A 20091-nucleotide genomic window follows, 5' to 3' on the forward strand; every position below is an offset into this window, starting at 1 on the left:
CATGAGAACACACCTTATTGAACCCTAATCAGCTTCTAAGGCCCCACCTCTAATCACTATAGTCAGATTAAGTTTCTACCCTCTTAATACCTCACAATATGTGTTCATGTGAACACATGAACCCTGGGGTACACTCAAGCAGCCCTATGCAAACCATAGCACTACATGACTGCATTCAGCAGAAGCAACCAAGGTGATAAAAGCAGAGAAGAATGCAAAAACATAGATAATCCCAGGCACTAGGGACCTGCAAAGGAAGGGGCAGGACCTTTGAGAGACACCTGGCAACCGTTTCTCACAGTCAAGGGTGGCACCTGAGAAGACATTTACTGTCTGGAGTATTTTACTACAGTATTAAATGAATAGCTATAAAATGCACACAGGGATGGTTCAGGGCTCTGTTGCTTCAACCCTGGGATTAGGAACAATGACAGAGGTCTGAGTATGGAGGAGGGTGGAGCCAGCCAGATGCATCTGTTGCTCAGAATTCAGCAGACTCAGAGCCAGAGCTACTTCCCCTCTCCCTGGGGGTGGGGGTGGGGGCTGTCAGCTTCTGGCAGTGGGTGAGGGGCCAAGACCCCTGAGGGTTACATCAGTGGTGTGAAAGCTGTCTTCTACCTACCACATCTTTCCCCACATTGGAGGGAAGTCACCTTTTCAGGCACATCTCAGACGGAACACTAGTAACCATTTGCAAGTGAGTAAATGTGCACTCCCAGGCTTTTCCAGCTGTGAAGGTGGTAGAGATGACATTGGTAGAGTTAGTGTTGTGTCAGATGGGCTGTAATTCTCAGGCCCACACACCAGCATTAATCCATCACTTCTTGGCATGTCCACTGTAAGGATTTCAGGCCTACTTTGGTTTTGATCATGCCACTTTCCACAAGGAAATATTTTTACTATAGGACTTTTGAGGCAGCATGGCTTTCTGGTTGTGAACTTGGTTAAGAGTTCTGAAGCCAAACTGCCTGACTGGGAGCTATTCTATTTATTGGCTCTGTGACTTCAAACAAAGTTACTTAACCTCTCTGTGCCTCAGTTTCTTTATCTGTAAAATGGGGCTAATTAACCACACCTCCCTCTTAGACTGACAATCTGGCTTAAGTGAGTGTTCCGACATGCTGTAATGCTATGTGGGTGCTAACCGTCTGAAGATAGAGCTATTCACATCAGTCATGGGATGTGGCCATCAGAATGTTCGTTTCCTCCTGGAACTGAATGTTCTGAATTTCGCTAAAAGAAACGAAGTACAGCCCTGCTATCAATGTACCAGGAGGGCACAGCTGTCATCTCACATGTCATATTGTTAGATGAATATCTCTGTTTTAAAGATGAGGAAGATGGGGTTCAGAGAACTTGAGTAACAGTCCCCAGGTGACATGGAGCTGGTGTGGACTTGCATCTAGGCCTGGCTGATTCCAGTTCTCATGTTCCCCCTACTATGGGAACTCTTAGAATTCTCCGGGAATAAGTAGCCACTCTGAAAGAGCAGAACTTCAACTTGCTTGTCAAGGCTGAAGTTTTCCCAATGTCCTGTGCTTTCCTTTCCCTCCCACTCCTGCAGAGGTCACCTGAGATGTTTTCTTCTCCTTTCTTGTCCACCTTGCCCTGTAAGACTATACTTAAGAGAAAGCTATGGCAGCCTTCGTGCCCCTCCCATTCCAGGTCCCTTTTAATTCTTCACTACACCCTTAGTCATGCAGCAGCCTAGTCAGATTTTAGTAATATCCAAAAAATACCTGTACTGCTCTTAGGCGCACCCCAGGGAAGTGTCAGGATGGCCTGGCATCCTTCCTTCCAGAAGGCCGAGTATCTTCCAGACTGTTAGACCTATGTTATTCTCGGAATGTCTCGGACATCTTTCGGATGCAGTTCATGGATATTTACATCCGAGAAATTCTTCAGTCTTCATAACTTCCCCTGCCATCATTAAGATGCAGACGACTTCAAAATTGCACAACTCAACTTGTAAACGCGCGTCGGGATGACCCTGGCTCTTTATGGAGAAACTCATAAAGTCTCCACACCTTGGCAGTTGGATGGAATATAGATTTGAAGATAACATTTTGAGAACTTATGGGAATCCACCTCATCTGGACTATATGCTCCAATCTTTACTTTCAACTGTGGTCCACTTCCCTTCATCCTTCATTACCACACCCTGAAATTATAGTTATTCTTAAGAACACGGACGTACATTCTTATACACCAAGTTGTTTTTTGCATATTGTATTCCAAGCCCATGCATGCAGAAAGACAATTACTATTCTACCTCCAGCTCACTGAGTATGCAATCTAGGCTTATTATTCCCCTGGTTCTCATCCCATTCACACCCCATATGTCTTGGAACAGCAATAAATGGAGAGCAAAGTTTTTCAGGACATGAAGAAAGGAAAGACATGCTGAAATGTCAACCAAAGAAGGAGAGATTGGGTGAAGATAGGTTATGGAGCTTTCATCTTTGAGGGTTGAAAGATTTCACTTTCTTAGATCCATTTCTTCAGTTGTGATCCCTTGGGTCTAATGGAAAGCTATAATTTTTGGAAGGCTCACTTCTATAAAAGCTCGTGCTTGTAGAGAAAAATCAAAGTTTGTAGGCCCATGAATGAATCATTGCCTAAAAAGTCTCTTTGGATATTTAGTGTCTTATAAAATGTAACAGAAGAGACTCCTGTAGCTTTAGAGCCAGGAAGATCCTGGACCATGTGGTCCAGCCCAGGCTTTTAATGATGAGACTACTGAGGTGGGGAGGCTGAGTGATTTAATCAGGTTGCATGGCCACTGAGAGGAGAAGAGAGACTGGACTAGAAGAAACCTATTAACTCTCAAGCCAAAATGATTACACATTACTAATCACCTGGAAACATAGTGAGTCAAAGTATGAGCCATGTATCATAAATGAAAGAATCATTTTAGCCATACAAGAGGCCTTAGAGGTCACCGGGCGCCATCTTCCTCCTGATGCAAAAGTCCTGTTGGTGGCATCCCTGACAGATGGCCACTAGTCCTAGCTTCATTCCAGTACCAAGAAACTCAGTATTTCATAAGGCATTTTGTTTTGTCTTTGGATACTAATAAATTTAACCTGGAAAAGGTTAAACTTGTATCTTTGAATCATTGACCCAGGGGATTGAGGGTAGCCATAACTGAGTGGCCTAGTGTAGGTGATGGTGAGGAGTTTTATTCTTTTTCTCATCTTAAAAAGAATACAATGATGCCTACCTTGTAGGGTCATTGTGAAGATCAGAGATGTGGTTTGTAAAGAATGAATCTACCATAGTGGTTGCTTTAAAGTAGGTACCCAAATTGTAGTTATGATTGACTTCTCTTATCATAATTCCATGTCTTGAAATCATGTCCTCTGGAGCAATGTAGACTGTGTCTAATCCTGCAAATATTTGAAGGCAGTTAGCATGACCCTCAAAGTCTTCCCCTCTTCAGACTAAATATTCTCTGATTCTTCTGCCATTCTTCCTGCAATGCATTTTGGATGCCGTCTTGCTTTCATTCTCTCCTGTTTGTCAATTTCTCCCTTAAAATGTGGTGGCCAAATGTGGTCAGTCCAACATACTCTGCAGTGGAATAATTACTTCCCTTGATCGAGATGTTTCACTTCTCCTAAAACAACCTAGATTTATGTTAGCGTTTTTGGAGGCCAGATCACACAGTTGGCTCAAGGAAAACCTGATTCTGCTCTCCAGAACACTGGCTCTGTCTCCCAACTTTGTGTCAACTGCAGATTTGACAAGCACAATTTTTACATTTTCATCCAAGATGTTGATAAAGATGTTCAACAAGAAAAGGCCAAAGGTCAAGCTTCCAGGAACACCTGATTCTTCTCTGCATATGACATCCATCCAGTGTCATCCATTTGGTGACATTGCTTCAACAGCTTCAAATGTACCCACCTGGACTAACAAAAATAACTCAGCAAGATCTACTCATTCTTTGTGTTTTTGAAATTGGATATTTAATTTTTCTGGAGGTAAAATGCTATTCTTTTATCAATGAAGACAGGTTTTGAATCCATAATTGGGACAATGTGAACTCAGAAAACCATTTCATATTTGAGTTACTATGTAATGCTTAGGGAAAAAAATCACCTCCTCTAAATGGGAAATGATAATGCTTTTGCTGGATTGTTTATTTTTCTAAAATGTTTTGAAATTGTTCTCTGAGTCTGGGGGATGAAGGCTAAAGAACTTGGAGATTTATGTGTATGGAAGAGAAATTTATAAGAGTTAGAAAATGTCTTTCAAGAATCTTTCCTGATCTTAGAAATAAAGATATATCATTGGGGCAGGGAAGGTGGGACTGGAGTTTTGAACTTAAGTCTTCCTATTTCATATGCAGTTACTGTATTACTCGAGCCGTGTCTCCAGCCCTTTTTGTCTTTAGTTATTTTTCAGATAGGGTCATGCACTTTTTGTCCAGGCTGGCCTTGGACCACAATCCTCCTACCTCTGCTTTCCCTAGTGGTTGGTATTACAGATATGCACCACCATGCCTGGTTTATTGTTTGAGAGATAAGGTCTTGCTAACCTTTTTGGGGGAGGGTAACGGGCCTTGGCTGGCCTCCAACCCAGATTCTCCCATCTCTGCCTCCTGTGTAAGCTGAGCATTTTGAAGGATCACTGTGGGAGTAGTATGATTAGAAGGAGGAAGAGTAGCCAGAAGGAGTGAAGAAGTCTAGTTAAGAACCTACTGTCCAGTCCAGAAAAGGAGATGGCAGTGGTTGGGTACAGGTAGGTATAAAGAGGGATTGAAAATAGAAAGAGATGACATATGCTTAGCATAGTTTTGTAGGACTTGGGTGCTACGTATGAGGGTGACAGAGGGGTGTCCGATATAACTAAAGGAAGTGTCATACATTTTTATATTCTTCTTTGTGAATTTAAAGGTTGTGATCTTAAAAACTATTGGCTGAGGCAATGGCTCAAGTGGTAATATGCTTGCCTAGTGATTGAAATGGCTGAGTTCAAACTCCAGTACTGCCAAAGAAGTTTAAATTGCACAGCTTTATTGATACACAGAGGAAGGAGAACACAATGGAAATAATTGTATGAAGAGAGACAGAAATTGTTAGAGGCCTTGAATCCATGATTGATAATGTAGATGACAGTGAGCAAAATGAAATATTTCAAATGTTTAAACAATGGAAAAGATAGTTTCAATAATTTTTTTTACCCTCCATTAAGACCAGGGGGGAATACATTTGTTAGGGTTCACTTTCAAAAGTAATAACATAACAATCTTTATTTCCACTGCCATTTTAGCCTGATTCTCCAAATCTCGAGATCTTATTGAAACTGAACCATCATTCTGTTTCTTTCCATCCTACTTTTCCCAGCCACAATATTTTCCCATGTCAGGAAAACATTCCAGTACACAAGAAGAGCCTTTAGACTGTGTACATTTGAGCCTTTGGGATCCAGCGATAACACAGTCAGCTCACAGTCAAAACCAGGTGCCCAACTTCCATCTGGACTCTTGACAAATTGTGTGGTCAAGATTTAGAAATCAGAAACCCTGGAAAGGTGCTATGTGATGGACACAACCACCTTCAGTACCTTATATGTTGTCACCATCATTTAACACGTAGTGCCGGAAATCCTGTTCTTTGCAGAAGAACTTAAAAAAACCCTTTCTAGATCTACTGGCTAATGTTTGGTTTTTTCCTTGCTAACTCCAAAGTGCAGACAGATATATATTTTTCCTTGAGTAAATTGCTAGTGACACTCCATTTTTTTCCTCTCATCCTCAACCCATTGTCCAAGGGACCCTGGACCCACCCTTCTAGACTGAAAGCTGTACCTGAATGTACAGGAGCCTACTTAGTATACTTCCCTGTTTCTATGCACTTTCTCTTTCCTTGCTGGGTTCTGAAATTCTTTCTCACATTTCAGCACCAATGTGTCCATCAGTCCATGTCTGTCTCAGTGTTCATTCCCTCTTGTCATTCCAGTAACTTCCTTGTCTATTAAGAGCTATCTTTTAAATCAAGTGATATTTTACATATTTTAGCTTAATTTTGAATTTTAAACAAAGAAGCCTATATTCAAGACACCAGAGATATAAACATGATATTAGGCCCCTTGAATGACTCAGGTGCCTCTTTTCTTCCTTCTCTTGTTTATTCATGAAATATATGTTTATTGAGTGCCTGCTCTATTCCAAACACATGGGACAGAGTTGGGAACATGCTGTATCCTAGAGGAAAAGGTAGTGAACCAACAAGCAATCACTGCTCTGTATTCTATATTCCACACCATTGTTATAGATTGGTTGTATGAGAAGAGCAGAATGTTGCAACTGTCACTTTTGTCACTGGATTCCTGATGCACCATCATCTATTAGCATCATCCATCCCCATTCCACAGGTTGTCAAGTACCCAGGTTACAATTTGGAAACGTAACAGTTTCCTGGAAAAAATATGTGGCTGGCCACTTTCATAGGACTGAAAGCAAAGATAATATTAATATTCAAACAGGATGTGCAACTGTATTCACTAAATCACACTAGTATGCACTTACCACAGAAATCACTTTCTAGTACAGTATATATCACACTGAGTCAGCGAAGGTATGCACTAAGTATCCCGGATGTAAACCTCACATCAGAATGGTGGCAAAGTGATAAGCAAACGTCAGGGCATTTCCCTTTGTGCTTTACTCTAAGGATGAGTAGTTATTTTTCATCTCTGCATAGCTGTAAGCTAGAACAAGATGAATAGGTCCAAAGCTTGCCAGAAGCCATAACTCTCTATTTAGTTGACACAACCAGATTCCCAGTTTTGGCCTTTGAGAGCTTGGGAGTTGAATGAAAGATTGACTCCTTCTGACCTTTCTCCTCTGTCTTTTCTGGGCAGAATATCTCCATGCATAATGCAGTTGGTGGGACCATGACAGGGCCTGGAGCGCACCAGCTGGGCAGTACCCGGATGCCCAACCATGACACCAGCGTTGTGATTCAACAAGCCATGCCATCGCCCCAGTCCAGCTCTGTCATCACACAGGCACCTTCTACCAACCGTCAAATCGGGTAAGGAGACCTTAGCTGTTTCCGGGTTCTGGCTGCAGCTCAAGGAATGTTCTGGACTTTTTCATTATTTCTGATCCTCAGATTCATTGGTTTTCCTGGCTGGTATGATATTGTTGGGAGTTTAGAGCGATACTTTTGATGATAGAAGAGTGAAGGAGTTTCTGTTTGGTGGAAGCTGTTCTGATTCTGGGTGTTGGAAAAATCAAGTTATTCTGTGGGGTCATTACTTCAAACAAGATTTGTGAGTATGAAGATGAATGCAGGAAAATTTGTGGTGTTATGGAGACCAGAGTAGAGTGCTCAGGACAAATGCTTGGTGACAGTGGAGGGAATTTCTACCAGCCCAGCCTCCTCCCCTGCACAGTATGCCCTGTTTATCCTGCGAGCTGTTCAGCCCATTACCCATGCCACCTGTGTAGTTCCACAGTCCTCCTTCCCTTTGATCTTTTCTTTCTACTTCTCTTCCTTGTTAATATTTCCTTATCAGTTCTCCTTCCCCTCTTCATTGGTCCACAATCGTTCCTGTAGATAAAACAAAGAGAACAGGCCTCTCCCTCTCATTGATATGAAAAAACATTAATAAGACACTGAAGAAGAACGGATAGAAGCATCCTGTCATTGAATCCCAGGCACCCTGTATCATGGGATGGAGCTTGCTCTCACTTCTTGGTGTCATGTCATCGTTCCAGCTCCTTGCTGCACAGTGTGGTGGGCATTTCCCAGAAGCTTCTTAGAAATACAGAATCTCTGGCCCAGCTTCCTTATCTCCAGAGTGAGTATGGAGTTCATTATCTCCAACCTTACAAGAGAAAAGATGAAATAAAACATTTAAGAGTATATGGGTTCTTAGGAAGGAAAGGTAGTAACTTAAAGAGCTATGACACATGTATATTGCTGGATGCTGACTCTTGGCTCCTCTCTCCTCAGAATTAGCTTACTGTGGTTGATACATGCATTAGAATTCAGTTTGAATTTTCAGGTGACTCTTGGATATAATTATGTTCTAAAAAATGTAGAAGCTGCCTCAAAATTTGTCAATATGTCTTTCCCCTCTTGTTTTTAATGTAAGAATCCCAGACCAATAGGGAACACAGGGACAGTGCTGGCTTGCTCCTCCATAGAATGCTCACGAATGACTACCTTGTTTCTCACATGTCTCAGCTTATTAGGGTAGGGTGTGACACCTGAAGAAACAAGAGCCATAGTTAATGACTACTGTGTGAGTTTGCTGTGGGTACATTTGTTTTCCAATTCAAGAAACAGAAAATTAATATGGCCATTTGTATACTTGACTTTGTTTAAAGAAGCCAGTGATAATTAGCAAGTATCTCTGGCAATGATTTCTTTTCTTTTCAAGTGACTCTGAGAGTAAAATGTTGCCATTATCTAAAGCAAGAACCTATAATACACTAAGAGGGTGGGATGGATTCATTAAAGACAGCATCGAAATCTCTAGAGACTGCTAAGCCAGCTAATTATAATCATTTTATTTTTCTTTCAAGGGGAAGAAACATAAAATGTGCTAGAGTTTACTAGTAGTTTTACAGCATTCCTTCCCCCCTGGAGCTCTGCTGCCTACCCCTGTCTACCCTTACCCACTACTCTCTTGGAGGCCCTTAGTGCTCAGTTATTGTTAGTACAACTCTAGCATTCATGAAATAATCTTTTAAGGGGTAGCACTAAATTTTAAGATGAGTGTTGATTCTGTCAATTATTTACCTAGTTGGCATAGGACTATACATTTGGGTGACATTTGTGGGCTGTGTCACTCTGCCTGGGCAGATGGCTGTGTTCCTTTAATGTGACCTATTGACATACTCTCGATATGGACTCTCTCTTCCCATTCATTCTCCATCTTGGGGTGCTGAATGTCTCTCCTGGTGTGTTCTAGGAGATAATTGTCGCTTTTAGGCCTCTGTCTCATTGCCAAGCTTGAGGGAGGCTATTTCTTTCCTCCAGATTCTTCCCTGTTGTGCTTACTATGTTGATTCAAACCCACACATCCTGTCATTTTCATTTTCTCTATGTGACCCATCTAAAACCTTGCCCGGATGATCGTGGGGCTCTGCAAGAATCAGCCCAACCCATCTCACCAGTGGATTCAGTATGAAACTCTAGGTGGTAACATTTGGGGGTGGCTGGCTCTTTTATTTCTCTCAGCAAAGAGGAAATGAGTACTTATTTTAAAACATGAGTTCCCTCTGGAGACTGTGTCTTTAAATGAATATGAAATGCAGATAGCTTTTTTATTCTGTTTTGTGTGTGTGTGTGTGTGTGTGTGTGTGTGTGTGTGAGGCTGCACAGAACCATATTGTAGTAATATTCTGATTTTTATCACAACCTCAAATATTTAAGTGTCAAAATCTGGCCAAGCCACCTGCAAATGTTTGCCATGGCCACTGGCCAACAAAAACAGCAAACAGCAATGAAAGTCTTCATTCAGGCTCAGTGCTTAGGCTGCATCCAGCCAGAGAGGCTGGGACCCACCTGTGCCCACGCTTAGTGCTTTTGTGCAGCAGCCAGTGGATATGTTCACGACTAGGACTTTGTGGGACACAGGACTGCCTGGCTCCTCTCCCCCTTTCCTTCCCTTCCACCAGGGCTTGGCTTTTGCAGCCAACCCCACCTTTGCTGTCTCTTCTGTGTCCCTACTTTCATGCTGCAAAACTTAGGTTAGAGGCTTGGGGGTGGCATTCATATAAAGGACTGGAAAATGGAAGTGATGCCAGTTATCAGGGAAAGCTTTGGGAAGAAAAGGTACACATCCTTCATCATTTTTGGATAGGTGCTGAGCCAGGGCAGATCAAACTGAGTGGAAATTCAAAAATGCAAAGAAATAATGTAAAAAGTAAGTAGACGAGCAACAAATTTAGCTCTACTCTGTACTGTAAGAACCCATACTATGCCCTGTGCTCAATTCTGTAAGAGTAGTGCTATTATCTCAATAGAAACTGAAGGTAAGTATAAATATCCCAAATTGCACTTGTGTGGTTAGGCAGGCCAGAAAAACACACAGCTCTAGGGAGTGTGGGAGGCATCCCTAAACTAGTGACTACTTGTGCTCAGTCAAACTGGCAGACGCTCTGTCGGGAAGAGTCTTTGGCTGATTGATGGGAGCGTTTTAGGAGATAAGTTTCCCAGATGGGAAAAAAGTGAGCCATGGGCTGTGGGGAGACAAGAGAGACAGAACGCTAGCATGTGTTAAATGGAGACGAAATCAATTCAGGCTTGAACCAAGTATGTGCCAGATCCCAAATACTATCTCTACTGTAGTCATTTTTATTAGATATCATGTAACAGCCTCATCAATTCAGAATCAAGTCAACAAAACCTGGGAAAAATGGTGAATGAGCAGGTAATGGTAGTGTAAATTCCTCTCTCTCTCTCTCTCTCTTTCATCACATGAAACATTTTCATAGGAGCCAATAATTAGTTGAGTAGATGGCTATAATCTTAATAGATCCCAGCTTTCCTAAAGAAGTCTTTGTCTCTCCATGGTGTAGATGTTGGTAGATAATTCATACTCAATAATTCTTCAGGAGATCAGTGAAGACAATATGGAGTGTGGTGCTCAAGAAGAATGGATCACAGTAAGCATTCTGACAGGTTATGGGTGGTACTGCCAAAGTATTCTACAAATTTTCTTCTTTCTTTTTAAATTCTCTGTAGGAGTAGGGCAAATACATAATTTCATTAGATTGTTGGTGAGAATAATTTGATAGTAATTGCTTACAATGGAAGTGCTATACATCTAATATCAGAAAATGCAAATGTAGAGAATTCTGCTAAGGTACTGAATTAGCCAGCTGTATCAGGAAAATTGAAATAGGTTCAACAAAATGCATCTATGAAGCCATTTATGTGTGAAACCTCTCCCTGATTTTATACAAATTCTAGTCCTGGTGTATAAATGTCTATATGATGCATACCTATTGGGCATTTGGATATAAGCCCCATTTTCGTGGGGTGGTAGTTAGGCAGTACAGATCTAATACTTAGCTGAAACTTCTATGAAATATACAAACTATTGTGGAAGCAAATCTTGTTTCATGTAAAAACAAAAAGTTGCTATTACTCATCATAAATCCTACCTCCTGTCACTCCATCTGTGCTTCTTTACCTCTTTCTCTTTGCAATCTCGGACACGGTGTGTCATGCAGAATATCTGATATAGCTCCATGGACATGACTGAGGAAAACAAACCAACCAATAAACAGAAATAAAAATCAAAATAAAAGCTTATTACATCTGAAGACTAAAGGTGAAGAGAGTCCTGAGGCTTTGTTGTGTGAGTTGGTATTGTTGTCCAAAGTGCCATCAAGATGGGAATGTTAACTGGTTTGAGCAGTTTGTGTCATTGTTGCACTGGACAAAAATATAAGGAGAGAGGTCAGTAAGTGATGCATTCACAGAAAGGCAATTTAAAGATCTAAATAACAAAGCATCTTACAGCTTAAGAATATCCTTGTTCTGTAGATGCCTATGTGTATAATTCTATTCTTAAGTGTTTTCCTAAATGTCTCAACACACTAAGCATGACTAACACCATCACTGTCCACTCGAGGCTCATGCTGGGGACATCCAGACCAGCTCTTTCCTGAGGGAAGCAGTGGGGGCAGGTCTCAGCTTGTCATTGCCCCTCAGCCCTTAACCAGGACAACTTAAATCTCCCCTTGAGTAATTCAGACCAGAAGCCATTATTTCTTGCTTTGTGTTTTGCTGAATATCACAGCTATGAACATAGCTTTATTGTTAGAGAGCTGCTGGATCTTTCACAGCCCTGAGAACATTTATGAGGGCCCTTCAGGGGGATGCTTTCTGGGAGGGTTGACAGACTTAGCCATATGGCTCCTGTTAAATCCCACGCAGAGCCCTGAGAAATTGCCTCTGACAAGGGGGCCAGCAGCCTTCTCCTCCCAGGGTTTTATGTGTGGAACGAAACATTAAGCACCGATACTTGAGGAAATATAATGTTCCTCAGCATTCGAAAGTTTATGCCACATGGTATTGTGGCCAGATGAAGGAGGCGGTCAGAATGCAGGAGCACATGGCTGAGTGTCCCAAGAAGCAGAAAAATACCCCTGCCTTTGTCTCCAAATCTGGTTATTGCCTCTGAGTCCTCAGGCAAGCAAATTACGTGGAAAAAGCAAGGCTGGTTCACTTGGCAGAGGAAATCAGAGATCACTTCTAGAGGGTTCAAACCCTTTGTTTGAAAAACCCTTGATTAGGAGACGAATGCCAAAGAAAAAGAAGAAAGCTGATATTTATCCAACACCACTCTGTGATAGCCCTGAGCTAGCTTTGCATGTCATTTCCTATAATTCTCCCATAATTTGGTAAGGTAGGCATTATTTCCCTTTCAATGTTTTATTGCTCCAAGGAGAGAAATAACTTGTCCCATGTCACTAGCCAGTGACATGAGCTTAATTCTGAACATAGGTCATTGGACTCCAAAGCACATACCCTTGTCCATGGTAACAGCAGTGCCAAGGAGACGCATGAGTGTGTCTGAAATGTGAGAATCATCTATGTACAGGAGCTGGCTGATGCTCCCTCTGTCTGGTCACTGTGTGAAGAGTGTCTGCACGTTCATCCACTTGCAGCGTGCCCCAGGGCAGAGATGTACACAGCTGCTTTGATCCTTCAAAAGTATGTATAAGGGTGCTCTGGTCCTCAGAGAGGGAGACCAGAGAATGTATTGAGCACATGGTAGCACAGAGTGGGCCTTTGTCTAGGATGCCTTTGAGCCAATCCTCTGTGTGTAAGAAAACTGAAGTCACCACAGAGAGATAACTGTCCTGGTCTCTAACATTTGGTGGCTCTACATTTGGCTTCTTGGCTTGCAGGAGGACCACCATCACTGCCCAGGTGCAATGCAACCACCACACTTGTTCCAGCTCCTGCAGGGATTGGTAGCTTTGCCTGTGACCTTCTCTTGGAGGAAGATGTCATTTCTGGATCTTATAAGCAGAAGCCTGGCTCACAGAATCTCCATATAAAAATTTCTGTGTGCATTTAATACTCTATTTTGGAACAGACTGGGACAATTAGGGTCTGCTTCTGGAGCAAATAATCAGGCTCAGTCTGTGCCTGTAGTAAATTTAGACCTTTGTTCCTTTGTGCAATCTATTGAGAAGACATGCCTGGAAAACAGAAGTTTGCTCGGGGTCAACCATGCCGTATCAAAGGGGAATCATGGAAAAGTTTAAGTAATGGGTCAGAGGTCAATGGTTCTAGGCAGTTCAGGCTCTCCCATTTAAAAAGTTTGCAGCTTCCCTTCATCTGTACATGAAGTGGTTTGCCAACTGACTAAGAAAGCCACTCCAGCTCCAAAATCCTAATTCAGTACCTCTTCTCTGTCTCAAATGTATTTTCTCATTTTGTTTGTGTTTCTCTAGGACCTGGGTTTAGTTGGAGCTCTAGATTATCTGAGCTCCAGGATATGTTCACATATCCCAGAGGGTGGAGACAGAATAGAACCTGGGAATGACTGAGAAGAACAGGCTTGGGCAGTAAAAGTGAAGGGTCTTGGCTTTGAAAGCTGGAGAGACCTGATTTCTAGGCTGAGTTCCTAGGTAGATAACAACAAGCTCTCTTTGCCAGGTGCTTTGTTTACGAGGCACCTTTCCCCTTATCACTTACTAATTCAGCACACACACTTCTGCTACATGGGAATTAACGCACACAGTTTACAGTTGAGTGAAGTGAGGTTCAGAGATTAAACATCTTGCCCCAGGTAATCCTAATAATGCCCAGAGTCAGTACTAGAAGCCAGACCCCCTACATCACATGGTCCCATGGGTGTCAGTGAACTTGACTTACCCAGGTTTAAATTTCCTCACCTGTAAAATGGGGAGGTATCACTAGAAAATCCTCAAAGCCCTTTTCTAGCACTAAAATACTAATGCTTTTCCTAACAAATTTGATTTTGAAATGACTTGGCAAGGTAAGTTTTTTGGGAGTTCAGTGCTGCATGTATGACTATGCATAGTTTCCTCCTTTGAATTAATTTTATCAAAAAACTGTTCTTTTAGACATGGCTCCAGTGATAGAGTGCTTGCCTAGCAAATGTAATGCTCTGTAGTTCATCCCCAGCACCACAAACAAACAAATAATCTGCTCTGTTATTTAATTCTCACCTTGCTAAAAGTGGCTTTTGGAGGAGATATAACTATTAAGCTTCATAAAACAGTGAAAGATGCAAAATAAGTCTGATTCAACAGACCTGGCAATGATTTTGCCAGAGAGTTCTATGGGAAAATGCAGTTCATTGGCTTATTTTTTGGCATCATTATTACTTGGGGGGATTACTTTGCGGCAGACTTGAAACATAGTGCTTTAGCTTATATCATTATATAGAGTCTTCCCATGGGTAAATCTTGGGCAAGTGCCAATAATTAAATACTTAGGGTTGAAGGTATATGTACTCTCATAATATAAAATACAATATAACTGTACTGTCTGTACTTGTCTTAGTTCCTACATCAGAGTTGGCTTTGTACTTCCTGTTTGTAGGGTAAGAAGCATGAATGAACACCTAGAAAGTCCATATGGCATGACTAAGTGTAGCCATTCATTGAAGGATACTACAAAGGTATTGACATGGGAAAATTTTGTGTGTGTGTGTGTGTGTGTGTGTGTGCAGTGCTCTGCAAGCTGACCATGTAAGGAGAAATGAAACTGATAAAGCTGAGTTGGTTCTCTGGAACTAGAAGTGCACTTTGATTTTTTAGACATGGAGCATGTCTATATAACAGTGCAATGCCCAGGGGGCATTTCACATTTTTTGAATCTCTTCATTCCATAATAACATATGACTCATATAGTGTAAATAATTCGTAGCTGAACTGATTGGCTAGTAGGTTCTGAGTTGAGAGGTAGCCTATGCCGCTCATAGCACATACAATATATTCATATAATTGGACATTTAAGGATTCAAAAGAGAATTCGTTCAAGAGGTTTTCTCGCATGTATTTTCCATTTATATTAGACTAAGTGGATTGTTCTCTACCATCATTTTTCTATTATTTCTAATGAAGATTTAGTTGAAGATAATATAGACTTCATGGACATTTCACGTTGAATGAGAACCACACATAACTATGTTCACTTGGATGTAAGGCAATCCTTGATGTTAAGATTCAGCTACATTCAGATAGAACCCTAGGGCAGGGTGAGGCCATTGCTAGAGGGCTAGAAGCCCAGGCTGGTGGCTCTGGCTGTACCACTTACAATTTTGAGAGCTTGAACAGGGCTCTTGACCTTGCTGGGACCTGCTTTTCCATCTTATAAAAAGAAAGAATGAAATTGCTTTGACTAATAAGTGCTCTCTAGCCCAAATTCTTAGTAAATCTAAAACAAGCTCTCAGGAACAAGTGTGTTTCCTTGTCATGACTCACACTAGACAACGACACTGGCTAATGTGGACAATTGAAGAAATTCCATAGGACAGATGCATTCACATTTAGCAAGTAATCTAGTAACCTATTTGCCAAGTATGTTGTGTTTTTGGTAAATATCAACTTAGAGTTCCCCTAGAGTAACAAATATTCTTAATGCTATCAGACATTTTAAAAAGAATTTGGAGTTTTACAGTTTTCCCCCTTTTGGCAAAGTGCATTTTGGCTGGTGACTAGGTCAGTAAAATCTGCAGAATGATAGGACCCTTGTGAGCATGGGGTAGAGACGTGCTAGAATGTGCTTGGGTTGTTTTGGCAGGGTTGCAAACTTTGCAGAGAACAGATGGCTCCAAACACCTTTGAAATGCTAGGAATCACTTCCCAATAACTATGGACCCATCATATTTTGGTTCAGATATGGTAATTCACAAGCCAAATGCACCACACTTTACGGCTGACCTCAAATGTATTGTTTTCAGTCCTTGGAACCCATAAACATTTCTACATGAATAATCACAATGATAACTGCAACAATAAACACCCATCCCAAGTCACCAAGCCATTAAATACTTGTCAAATGTGTAATGTCATTTTTAGGATCTGTAGGAGCAGAAGGCCAAGCATTTGGTGGACTCCCAGGGATTTCTACTTAGCATGATATTTCCTCTAGTTTCCCCCAAAGCTATGCTCATATTGAGTACCTGAAGAGATAAGCAGTGAAGTGCTAGGTTAAAGGGAAGGTAAATGAAATAAAGGCTGATTCCACTTCAGTGTGGTTTAGGTCATAGAAGTGGAGCCATTTGGATGAACTGGCAAATTCACTGAAACCAAAGTCTACTTCTAAAGTCTTTCTATAGTCCTGAGTTAAGTCAACGTATATTTTTAGTGTTAAAAACTAACTAAAATTGCAACTTTATAGATGCATATTCCACATTGTAGCCTCTCTGGAACATTGCAAGAATGAATTTAAAATAATCCAAACTAAACTACATGCTGTTAAAGTCGACTGAGGAATTTTATAGTCCAGGTGCACCCAAATGAAAATGTGTGTGTGTGTGTGTGTGTGTGTGTGTGTACACATTTCATAATATTTTGTTTTACTAGAACATAATGTAGGTCTTTTGCTGGGCTTATAACCTTATTCAAAACACCTGAAGGATTTTTCCACTTGTGTTCTGTGTATTCTGCATAGCAGTTTTTCCTAATGCCCTGAATGTCCCTGTGTGATCTTTTATATGACAATGAACTGCACTAAGACCTTAGAACCACTTTTAAAGAATAGTCAACAGTGCTGGACAAGCATAATAAGATTAAAAGAGAAAAATCTCATATGTATTCATGTTGGCTCCTTTACTTAAATTATAGAAAATGGAACCGATTCCTCAATTTCTAGAAAATGACCATTTGGTTGAAGGATTATGTTTTTGGGAGGAGCTACTTTTATTTCTCTAACACCTTGACATCATTGGCATGTGGAGTGAGATACTTAGGTGCTAATGCTGATGTCCCTGGAGGGTGGTGACAGGCAAATCCTACCCTGGGGGAGGGAGTCAGTGATCCCCTGCCTGTGGAGAGGAAGGCAAATATGTCATAGGAATTGACTGTGGCACTAGCCATGGGCTCAAGGCTTTGATATCTACCAGGAGATTCTGATTTGTCTGGAGTGGAGTGAGGGTGGAGGGCACTCAACCAGAGCCCCCAATCTCTCTCCTCTTTTCTTTCCTATCTCTCCTTGAAAGGAGAAATACGTCAAATGATTTACATCTGCCATTTGGCCATGGCACTGAATCTTAAGTCTGGAATTGGAGAAATTTGAAAACTTTTAGCTGAAAAGAAAATGAGAATTTGTGTGTGTGCGCATGTTTGTTGTCAAAAATTAGATGTGTCCCAATCTCCCTTCATTGTATGGATAGCTGCTATTTATTTAATTTAGCTCTGTAGTCAGGCACTTTATAGAGAACCACAGGAGTGAGTTTGTCCAGATCTCTTTTAGGCATGCATGTATGTGTGTGTGTGTGCACGTGTGTGTGTGTGTGTGTGTGTGTGTGTGTGTGTGTAAGAGAGAAAGAGAGATTTAAACATAAACCAAGCGTGTGACACATTAGCTGCCCCACCTGAAGCCACAGACGACTCACCTTATGTTGGGTCCACTGCATTCCATAATTATTATTGCCATTAGGAATAATTATTATTTGCTTCACTGAGTTGGCAGTTTGGAACCTGCCTGAGAGAGAGGCTTCTCACAGGAGCTGTGGAACACAAAGGAAGGAGCTATCACCAACAGGCACTTGAACATGTTTGGACGAAGGCCTTCTCTTGGTCATTGGGTTTCCTATCCATTGGGCTTCAAATTGAATGAAGAGTTCATCAGATACAAACCCAGTATGAATGAGGCCCAAGCAGCACGTGTGAAGCTTTTTGATTGGATGGCTGGATTCTTGGCTTTTCTCAGGTCTAGAGATGAAACTGAATTCTTTTCATGCCACTGTGTTTCTTTAATTACAGATAGGAAAATAAATAATAACGTGGGTTTTTAGTGAGAGACTAGGCTGAAGTAGTGTGAGAGGGCAAGTGCAGAAGGATGAGGAACACCTAATGGAGAAGCAGCAAGCCTATTCAGAAGGCAGAATATTTATAACTTTAACTCTGTTTTTTCCTGGTTTGTTTAGTGTCCTAACACCTAAACTCTCTAGGTTCCAGATTCTATATTATTTCTTCTTCTCTTTTCCATCTCAGTTTGAGCAGGCCCCAGACATTCCCCCAGACACTCCTCAGGGATCTCAGGGCAAGTATTTGTTAACCAGCAGGGTGTTCATCACAGAAGCAGCCCTGGCAAAAAGGCTCACCATCCACTAAAGAAAAAAGAGCATGACAAGACATTCTTCCAGATATGAATTTTCCCAGAGACTTTCTTGGTTCTTTGGGGGGGGCCTGTGGACACTTGAAGAGAACAGCACATACCTGGAGTTCCATGTCTCTCCTCCCTTTAACCTCTTCCTCCCACCATGGTCAGACCCTCCAAGAACATGCCAAAATTTGCCCAATCAGAAGAAGAAAAAACCCAGCACCTCGAGGTACATCAGCCCCGACACAGTTGAGTGCATGCCAGCTTGGTTTCCACAGATACTTAAGCAGCCTGTCCTCCTTCCCAAAGCCACTGTAATACCTAGCTGGTCAGGAAAGACCAGGGTGACCTCTCTGGGAGCAAGGGGAGATACCATGTCTGTATGACATGGTGACTTGGTTCACACTTTATCACAGATGTGGTACCAGAAAAATGCTTTGTCCTGATCTGAGCATTTAAAAAGAAACCTTTTGTTATTACCCTTCACTAAATAGATTCCTTGGGTGAATAGCCCTACACCAGTAAGAAGCAAATGAAAGTTGGACTTTAGTGATTTCCAGGGATTTGTAGCCCTGGATATGATATATAGATAAATCATTCAGTGGAAAAAATAATACAAAGGCACATTCCCCTCTGCGTTTTTGTAAAAGGTGACAAAATAGTACTGTAAAGAAACAGAAGTCCAGCACTTTCTCAGTAGAATTAAAGCTTGTCCTCAGGTAAGATTTCATGGGAGTGTAGAATTGCTGTTTTCTCATTTCTCATTTTTCATTTGATCTAGGAATTTAGGGGTAGGGAGTGGCAAGAGAAATAGCTTTCAGCATGGAGTTTAATAAAGATAGAACCTGAATTTGTTCTTTTCCAATGGAACCACATTTTTACAAAGTCACATGGGGTCTATATCAGTCTTCAGTGAGTTCTACTTTAACTTTTTAAATCAAAGATCCTGTGGCATTGAGTCCTTTTTAGTCTTGCGATAAGAAGTGCTTGTTCTTAAGGTGTTCCATACAAAGCATTTGGTGCTTCATGTTCTCATGATGCAAATCTGGGAGTTTTCCAAAGTCAAATTGTTTTTATCAGTTTTTATGTTGATAGGTCTAATTTTTCTTCTATTAAATGTTGTCTCTCCACTAATTGACTTAATTTCAGGTCCTTTGCTCCAATCAAACGATGCACAGAGCTTGCAGGTTTTGTTAATTGTTCTGAAATTAGGTGTGTAGTGAGTTTGAGAGGAGCAAGCAAAGATCTGGGTACTGTCAAAGACAAGAGGCAAGATCCATGGCAGGCCTGGAGGGTGAAGAGGTGGGACCAACCTGGTGGCAGCTCAAGGAGAAATGTTGTTTCCTTAGTTACACAGAGGGTTTTCATTTTGGAATTGTCCTTTTAGAAAGTGACTGGTATGAATGAATGAATATCTTTTAAAAAGCAAGTAGGCCCCATATTAAAATGTGATATCTTTGTGCTATGATATAATGATGAGTTACTAGAACATGAAGGCCTTGAATTACTACACTGGGCTCTGCAGAGTCTGCTGAGGATCTGCCAAAGATAAGGAGTGTAGAGATTGTCCAGGTGGACAGTACATTCTATCTCCCAGGTCCCCCTTCAACCACAAGCGCTACATTTGTTAATTTCCTTGCTTTTCTATATAAGCGTTTCTTTGAATAAAAGGTTCTAGAACAAAAAAATAGCTTGAAAATGATACAACTTGAAGATTTGTTTTTCTCTTTGGATTGCAAGAGAAAAGTGAATTCTTGGGGTGTGATTATGTGGGTATCATCTTGAAGTCCAACTTCCTGGATAA

At 41.3% G+C, this 20091-nt stretch overlaps 1 protein-coding gene across 4 annotated transcripts in view; it reads left to right on the forward strand.

Moving 5' to 3' along the window:
- Creb5 (cAMP responsive element binding protein 5) overlaps window positions 1-20091 on the forward strand; it is a 403062-nt gene that overhangs the window by 140370 nt on the left and 242601 nt on the right. For all 4 annotated transcript variants that reach the window (XM_074065197.1, XM_074065198.1, XM_074065196.1 and 1 more), the window contains one exon: window positions 6871-7043. In XM_074065197.1, coding sequence (XP_073921298.1) covers window positions 6871-7043 — 173 coding nt within the window. The remainder of the gene's footprint in view (window positions 1-6870; window positions 7044-20091) is intronic.

Source organism: Castor canadensis, chromosome 2 (genome assembly GCF_047511655.1).
Source record: "Castor canadensis chromosome 2, mCasCan1.hap1v2, whole genome shotgun sequence".
NCBI lineage: Eukaryota > Metazoa > Chordata > Mammalia > Rodentia > Castoridae > Castor > Castor canadensis.